This window comes from Peromyscus eremicus, chromosome 2 (assembly GCF_949786415.1).
Source record: "Peromyscus eremicus chromosome 2, PerEre_H2_v1, whole genome shotgun sequence".
Classification (NCBI taxonomy): Eukaryota; Metazoa; Chordata; class Mammalia; order Rodentia; family Cricetidae; genus Peromyscus; species Peromyscus eremicus.
The window spans coordinates 149,871,186-149,879,924 of record NC_081417.1 but is presented as its reverse complement, the minus strand read 5'-3'; the positions used below and the strand labels follow the sequence as shown (position 1 = coordinate 149,879,924).

General features: G+C 49.6%; 1 protein-coding gene across 1 annotated transcript; it reads right to left on the bottom strand.

Annotated features, from left to right (window-relative positions):
• Positions 1-2,026: 2,026 nt before the first annotated feature.
• Positions 2,027-7,227, bottom strand: Pla2g2d (phospholipase A2 group IID). The gene is made up of 4 exons (XM_059256221.1): positions 7,160-7,227; positions 3,929-4,073; positions 3,236-3,342; positions 2,027-2,420 (listed from the first exon to the last, which is right to left on the bottom strand). Exons 1-4 carry the CDS (start codon positions 7,197-7,199, stop codon positions 2,275-2,277), a joined length of 438 nt encoding a protein of 145 aa, XP_059112204.1. The 5' UTR covers positions 7,200-7,227; the 3' UTR covers positions 2,027-2,274.
• Between the last annotated feature and the right edge of the window lie 1,512 nt (positions 7,228-8,739).

Below are 8,739 nucleotides of genomic sequence, written 5' to 3'. Positions count from 1 at the left end.
ATGTCCGCAGACCATGGAGTGCTAAGCAGAATCTGCACTTCTTCTCAGGGACAACTAAATTCATGGTAGTCCGGACCAACCAGGGTACCAGCTCAAGCTTGGGGTGGCTAGTCCCTAGGGAAAGTTGGCTTCAAGGTGGAAGAGACAATATCACTGTACTCTCTAGAGGTCTGGAGGACCAGGACTGCAATGGAACCATGGGGAGCCTGCCCAGGAGGAAAACCGAAAGAGGGCAGTCCGCCAAGGGGCAGGAAAAAAAGCAGGCTCTGAAGACACCCAGGCACCCAAGAGCCAATCTGGGAGGCAAGCTCTCGATACTCCCACATCCACTGCACCCCCCATTTCCGGTCCCACCCCCCACTCTCTCTCTGTCTCTTTTTCTTTTTTCTGAGATAGGCTCTCATGTAGCCCAGGCTGGCTCGATGTAGCTAAGGATGAGCCCGGGCTTCTGACCTTTCTGCCTCTGCCCACTGAGTGCTGGGGTTACAGCAGGCACCATCTCTCTTATGCACTGCTGGGAACAGAACCCAGGGCTCCCTGCACGCCCTCAGGCACTGTGCTTAGAGTTGTGTGGACACCAACATTGCTGAGCTCACATTGATGGCATCTCCTTCCTGTTGTCCTTTCTACCTTGCACACAAGGAACCAGGGAGTCCCTCCATAGTGTGTTTAGTCACTGGCTTTGAACTAGCCCGTTAGGGTCGGCAGATGACCCCACAAAAGACCACCATTGACGTATGCAAAAGCCAGAGTGTTTATCTTTTGAGAGAAGAATTCCTGCATGCAGGGCTCAGCCACACAACAACATGCCGATGACTGCCCCCAGAGAAGCTCGAAGGCTCCTTTTATGGACAACCAGGAGGGATTAGGTCATCTGAAACATGATTGGCCAAGCGAGCAGCAGCCACACTAATACATTTCTGATCGGCTGAGGCTGTAAGTGCTGAATCATGCCTGGTGTGCAACCTCTCCCTCACCTGCCTAATCAGAAACTGAGACCTAAACAGAAACTCAGGCCTAGTAGAGGCTGGGGCCCGGAGAACTCCACCACGGTACTGCCGTGGCTTCCCAAGCCACCTTCTTGACTCAGCCTTTGATACTATCATGTAAAGCCTGAATTTTTTTTTTTACTAGACTTTAAAAATAAATAAAGTGGCAGTTTTTAGTGCACTGCAGGCCCTGTCCCCAGCACACACAGCTTCCTACTCTCACGGTCCTCCATTAGAGTGGGTATTTTGACAGTGGGAACTTGAACCCAGAGCCGTAGCTGGGAATTCTTTGTACTCTGCCTCACTGGGGTTTTGGGAAGACTGCTCTGTCGTGTGTTGCGGTGTGTCACAAGCTGGAGGGTGTGGGTGAGCCCCGTGGCTGGAAACACAGCTAATCACACAAGCATGACAGATGTTCTCTGAAACCGCTGTTACCAGGCAAATACCAGCTCAGACCCCGCCAGATGATCCCTTTTGCCAAGTTCTGCAATCTCAGTAGCAGCAGGGACAGAGGTAGGCTGAATCGGTTTGAGCCAAAAAGGCTACCTACCCAGTAGAGGCACCCCTCAAACCTAGCTGCTCTCTCCCTTTTAAAAGGACCCTCATCCTTGTTCAGATGGGAGGCTGATCTTCCACAGATGCCTCCTCCTGATTCTGCCACCGATGAACACACATTTTCCTTGGCTATGGCATCGGCTCTGCATTTTGTAATTAGGTCCATGGTTCTGGGAGGCAGGAAGAACATGAAGACAGTGGACTTTCCTGTTACCTGCCTGCCACTTGTCTCCCTAGAGGTGGGATAGGAGTCAGGGGTTCTTGTGTCAATGGTTTATTGAGAGGGCTCTTTGGAGAAACTTTGCAGGGAACCAGGGGAGGACACCGGTCCTGGGAAGAGATGAGCCCCTGGGACATCTCACCACTCTGGCCTCAGGTGACACGTGGGGCGTTATGCCACCAGACATCCAGCACAAAGAAGCCCTTAGAACTGGAGAGAAGGGCCAACCCAGAGAGGTTTCCAGAGGAGGAGCCCTCCAGCCTACATTGCAGCAGGAGGTCCCAGAGACAGTGCAAATAGACAAGAAACAACAGGCCAGGCCCCAGCACGTGGAGCAACAAGATCGTAGCTTCCCCAGTCCTCAAGGCCAGGCCCTTTTGCAAGGAGGGCTTTAAAGCCAGCTGGTCCAGGAGACTAGACTCTGGGGCGTCGGGCAGCAATCCTGCGGGACTTCAGTCCTCCAGATGCCCTGGAACAGGATGGAATCCAGGAGACGGACAGTGGGCTCTCCTAGCATGTAGGAATCTTGCCCTTACAGCGGGGCCGCCAGTAGTAACGCAGGCGCTTGTTGTAGCTGTTCAGATTTTGCTTCAGGCACAAGGCCACCTCCTTGTCACAAGCACACAACTCCTTCTCACACCAGCTCCCTTTGTCAGCTGTGGGTAAGAGAAACAGGGATGGCTCAGTATCTGTCCCTTCCTGAGACTGCCTGCGGGGTGTAGAGGGGGTCCTGAAAGCAACACAGAGTTCCTGCTCATCTGTGGTGACACACCCCCTTTACCTATCATCACAGCCATTCACTACACGGTCATTGAGCAGCTACTGAGAGGCTGGTCCTGGAGGGGGAAAGCCAAACCAAATGGACAGGTGGGAAGGCAGGTGGTGGAGGGCCACAGAACGGCCAAAGAAACAGCACCAAGCAGAAGCATGGGAGACGCAGGCCTGCAAGAGGACCAGGCTGTGTCAAGGGGTCATCCCAGCTCAGATCACTGCTCCTTCCCAAAGCCGAGGTAGCAAACGGGTGTCCCCACAAGGTGAACATCTGTGTTAGCGTCCACAGTTCCATTAACCTTAAGGTGAGCTGTTATGGGGTCCAACAGTGGTAAAAGGGAAGGCCATATTGGGGATAACTATGTGTTCCCCCATGAGAATGGGGGTGGCTAGCATCCTCTGAAGTTCTTCCTGTTGGCTCGGTTTGACAGATTTCCAAGGAGGACATTGAATTCCAGAGAGGTTAAACAGTGTTAAGCACACAGCTGGTCAATGAGGGCCTGCTTTCTGGATACCAAAAGGGTGAGGTGTCCCCTGGTCCTTTCCATACCCCCACCCTGTTCCTGCCTGTCCCCTATTGCCCATGAGAGAGGAACAGCATCAGGTGTTGAGTGTTTTACGTAATACCACTGGGTCTTTGGAGGCGGGGAGGGCTAGGACTTCCCAGCTGCAGCCTTGGCCCTCAAACCCTGTTACTCACAGCACTGGATACTGCCCTGGGAAATGCTGTATTTGTAAGTGTCTGTAAAGATCCTGCATCCATCAGTCTTGAGGTGAGCATAGCAGCAATCATGTCTTTGACAGCACCTACGGAGAGAGGCATACACTTGTAGGAGTCACTAGTCAACTCTGGTCACTGCCTGCTCCCCCCACATGCCCACCAGGGACGATCGAAGACATCTGAGTCCCCTTGAGGTCATGAGAGCTGCTGCTAGTCAAGGGCTCCCACACACCAGACGCCTGTTCCAGTCACATACTCTCCCGTAATCCCATGACTATCCCATGACAGAGGTACTGGTATCGTTCCCATTTCACAGATGAAGAAACATAATTCTGGGGCTTGAGACACTTGGCAAAGGTCACATGACTCCTCTGGCTGACCCTCAAAAAGGTTGTGAAAATCAAATGAGAAAAGGCAAAGAGTTTGGGCTTCAGAACACCGTGTGTAATGGTAACAAGGAGTGTGGGATATTAGACCCAGGTTAGGGAGATGTCAGGACTTCAAGGCATTCTGGGGACCTGCTAGAAGGCCAGTTCCAAGAGGACTGGGACTATACCAGCACTTAGCCGAGTTTCTAGCACATAGTACACGCTCATCAAAATGAGTTTTCTAAATGAGTCAGTGAACACAGAAGGAAGGAGAGCGGGAAGTAGGCCAGGGAGGGGAGTTTACCAGTCTGTGGCATCTTTGGGTTCTCCTTTGCCACCAAGTCCACAGTGACAGCCATAGGGCCAGTAGTTGAAGAAGGCTATCTTCCCAGTCGTGTGTCTGACCATCTTGCTCAGGTTCAGGAGCCCTCCCTGGGTTGGAGTCACACCTGCCAAACATCCAAACAAGAAGGAAAGGGGTGAAGGTCATGGGGTGCCAGGGTCCCCGAGCGGTGTGGGGGGCTCAACAGTGCTGGGCCCAGCAAGGGACTTGAGATGACAGTGTTAGCAACTAGTGGCCACTGCTCCTGGTATTTAAAAAGTGTTGGCTAGGGTAGTGTAGCCTGGAGATTGAGTGCAAGCTTAACTGGTGTGAGCCCTGAATTCTGTGCCCAGAACTGAGGAGGTAAAAGAAAAAAATACAGCGACTGGAACCCAGTCCTTAGTAACAGGTCTTTCAGGTATTCATTTCCCGGTTCCATCCCTTTTTAAAGGTTTGTTATTATTATTTCTCTCTCTCTCTCTCTCTCTCTCTGTATGTGTGTATGTGTGTATGTGTGTATGTGTGTGTGTGTATGTGTGTATGCGTGGGCACATAAGTGCAGGTGCCTTCAGAGACCAGAAGACAGCATAGAATCACCTGGATCTGTAGTTACAGGTGCTTGTGAGCAGCATAATGTGGGTGCTGTGAATCAAGCTTGGGCCCTCTACAAGAGTAGCACGTGCTCTTAACCCTGAGCCATCTTTCTAGCCCCTCCATCCCTTTTTAAATAAAGTTTTAGATGTACAGAAAAGCGGCAGTGGTGGTCCAGAGGGCTCTCAGTTCCTCCTCACTCGATTTCTTCTAATGTTATCATCTTACATAATTGTGGAGCTGCTGTGAAAATCAAAGTTGGTACATGGGTGTGTGAGTGTGTGCTGGGAATCCTTTATTTTGGCAAGGAGGGTAGAGACAAGGTCTCAGCACAGACTGATCCAGAACTTGCTGAGTAGCTGAGGCTGACCTTGAATTCCTGACCGTCTTGCCTCTACCCCCTAAGTGCTTGGATTACAATCTGTGCCACCATGCCCAGCTGGAAATTCCATTTTGTTGTTGTTGTTGTTGTTGAGACAAAGTCTCACTATATAGCTCTGGCTGACCTAGAATTCATTATGTAGATCAGGCTGGCCTTGAACTCTCTGAGATCTGCCTGCCTCTGCCTCTCTTGCTGGGATTAAAAGTGTACCTGGCCAGAATTCCATTTTTTTTTTTTATGTGTGTGTGTGTGTCTGTGTGTGTTTACGAGTATCTGGGCACATGCATATCTGAGTAGAGAGAACAGAGGTCAGCATAATATATTATCTTTGGGAACGTTGTCCACTTGCCTTTGAGATGAGGTCTATCATTAGCCCGAAGCTCACCAATTAGGCTAGACTGGCAAGCCGATGAGGCCAGCAATCCTCCTGTCTCTGCCCGTCCAGTCCTGGGATTACAGGCACATGCCACCACATCTGGCATTTCCCACTCGGGTTCTGAGGGTCAAACTCAGGTTTGTATGTTTTCAAGGCAAGTTCTCTACCAACTGGGCTGTCCCCCAAGCCCAGGAATTCCATTTGTAACCCTCATTTTACAAACGAGCAAATGGAGGCTCCCTGACTTACTCCAGGTCACAGAAGGAAGACAATCAAGCCAGAATCAAAACCGATGTTGTCTGGCTTCTCTATCTCTGGGTATTGATTTCCCACTTGGAATGAGAAAAGGGGCCCTGACTCACCCTCCCTCCCACAGCCAGCCCTTCCTCTCTGGAGAAATCTTCACTTTACAGCAGCCCAGTAGGTCTCTGGGGGAGGCTGTGTGATTTAGAAATCAATGCTGTTCATTTCAGGCCTCGTAGCTGCTGGCTAGAATTGATCTTAAGGGAAATCTGCTTTATTGGGAGAGAGGAACACATTATGTTAAATTAGGAGAGGTAAAATATATGGAATCGATGAATTCAGGGAAAACCTGGGAGAAACAGACAAGGTGAAGAAGTATGTGTCAGGAATGCAGGGAATGCAGGTCAGGTGCAGCCATGAGGCTTAGGGGAGACGGGACCAAGCAGTCCGGTCCTGGCCTGGCATCGCACTGAGTTTCTTCAGGCCCAGCGTAAATATTAAGGAGAGCCAAGGCCCATGCTGGAGGATCCTGGTGTGAGAAATGGAGCATTGGAAGGCATTCGTGCAGTGGACAAAGAGGAGGTCCTAAGCAGGTGGCCCTGGGTTGTGATTAGGAATGACTGGTTGTTGTGTGGGTGGTGGTGTCCTCTCTGTGTGTGAGTCTGTGTGTGATTCTGTGTGTGGCACAGAGCTCCTGGCTAAGGGGTGTTAGAGGGAGGCTTAGCTAATCCTTGACTTCACTGATAAATGACCCTAGGTCCCCAGGAATCATGTAGAATTGCCATCTGGAATTAGAGAAAGTCTCAGATTCCACGATGAAGGACCCCAAAGCAACTAACTGCAAAAACAGAATCTACCTTGGGCACCAGTTGAAGATCTGCATTACATTGTCTCTGTGCTGAACGATAAATTTGGGAAGCTCCATGGCATGCTTGTGAATGGGCTTCACTGTCACCCTGAGCAAGTGTCCCTCTCAAGGGTGCGGTGTGTGTGTGTGTGTGTGTGTGTGTGTGTGTGTGTGTGTGTCCGTGTGTCCCAAGACAACATAAACTCACTTTTTTTTTCTTTTCCTTTTTGTTTTTTTGAGACAAGGTTTCTCTGTGTAGCCCTGGCTGTCCTAGAACTCTCTCTATAGACAAGGCTGGTCTCAAAGTCAGAGATCTGCCTGCTTCTGCCTCCCTAGTGCTGTGATTGGAGGCGTGTGCCATACCTCCCGGCTATAAAATCACTTTTTTTAAAAAATGAAAGACCTCTTATAAAATCATGTATTTGGAGATGAATTAAGAAAATGGAAGCCAATGTGCAAGCAGCCATGCTTTTACATCTGATCTTCAAAAGAGTGAGTAGAAACTGTCCCCGGATCCCTTTCCTGCCAATGGGAGAGGGATCCTCTTCCCAGAATGCCACACAGTTCAATCTCCCCTAGTTCTCTGGCTCAGACCAGAAGGCATGGTCCTAGGTGTCTGGCAGCTTTTGATGACTCCTTGCTGATGGTGGAAGTGTTGGGGACTGGAGTGCTAGTGTCCTGAGGATCAGAGTAGTCCAGTCTAGCTAGAATGAGACACCCGGGATCTACTTTCAATCCTGCTTCCTCCCCAGCCTCACACCTGTCCCTACTCACCAGCCAGCAGCAGCAGCCCACACAGCAGGGCAAGTCTCATGGTTCCAGCACAGAGTGAGTCAGGCAGTCGTTAGAAGTCCCCCACTACGTAGGCAGTCCCTTATATTAGGTCCCCCAACCCATCCTACCCAGCCTTTCTCAGCTCCTGGGGAATTGACCCGCGTGCCTCCCGCTTCCTCTTTTCTACGACTCTGGGGCTGTACTTTTTTATTTAATGTATTGGGATCCCCACCAGATTTTTGATAAAAAAGGAAACATGTACCTAGAATGGGGGATTCGGCAAGCACCTTCAAGGTCTAGGGGATGGAACCCAAGGTCTCTGACAAGCTAGGGAAGCACTCTATCCCTGAGCCACAACCCCAGCCCCACAGCCCAAGATTTGAAAACACACAACCTGAAATGTAGGATCATCTGGGAAAACAGGAAACATGATTAGCATTTTGGTTTATGTCCTTGTGGTACTGTGTTTTATCTATGTATTTACGTATCTATGTATCTATCTATCTATCATCTATCAGTCATCAATAATCTATTGTCCATCTAATATCATAAATAATATCCACCTAATACAAAAATCATGTCATAAATACCAATAATTTATCATCTGCTATGTATGTAATCTATCATCTATCTATTGCCAATCAATCTAACATTTATCATCTTTCTAATCTATCATCTATCATTCTAACATCTATCATTCTATCTACTTACCTACCATCTGTCTATTACATATAGACTTTTATTTTTCTGCCTCTGTACTTTCACTTTACCAAACTAGGAAAATGTTATACGTGGTACTTTGTAGTTAGTTCTCAACCTCACCCCCCCACCCACCCACACACACACAAAAGCCTCATGTAACCCAGGCTGGCTACAAACTCTTCATTTAGTCAAAGATGACCTTGAATTTCCGGTCCTCCCCACCTCCCAAGTTCTAGAATTGCAGCTGTGTACCATCATGTCCAGTCTGTGTGGTGCCAGGCTGGGGACCCAGGGCCTCTTGCATCCGAGGCCAGCACTCTGCCAACTGAGCCCAGCCCCACCTCAGTCTTTTCTTCCACTTATTGACATTAGCTGAACACATCTCTCGTTGTTAAGAGTTCTTTAGCAGTGGTTTGGGGAAGCAGCCTCACGATTTCCCACTTTACCTACTTTACCACAGTCTGTATGATGAGTCTCTTACAGATGGACACACGGGTTGCTGACCATTTTTTACCATTCAAGTTCAGCGAAAGAGATGTCCCGACATCCCAGCTGATGCCCAACTGTTGCCTCATGTGGGCTTGCTGACTCAAAGGACACCCACAATTAGACGGCCATTGACCTGTGTTGACAACTTAGCCTGCAGATGATCTGCCCCAGTTTACTCGAGAGAGTCTTAATGTGACAAATGGCTGGGACCTAGCCAACGAGGGCGGAGCTGTTGCCTGAAGTACACACCCAGGACCTTGTCCATCAACAGCAGAGATGGGTTCGTCCATGCTCGTGGGTGACTGCTGGGGACATAATGCCCAGACTGACCTCTCTCCTGGCCAATCAATTCATTCAAAAAAAAAATTGTGACAGCAGATTCCGTTCCC

What these genes read in the sequence shown, in the direction of transcription:
- Pla2g2d (XM_059256221.1), bottom strand. Translation starts at nt 7,199, where the DNA reads ATGAGACTTGCCCTGCTGTGTGGGCTGCTGCTGCTGGCTG. An exon ending in CCCAAAGATGCCACAGACTG is followed by an intron (nt 3,343 to 3,928) that starts GTAAACTCCCCT and finishes CTCTCTCCGTAG; the next exon opens with GTGCTGTCAAAGACATGATT. An exon ending in CCAGGGCAGTATCCAGTGCT is followed by an intron (nt 2,421 to 3,235) that starts GTGAGTAACAGG and finishes TCTTACCCACAG; the next exon opens with CTGACAAAGGGAGCTGGTGT.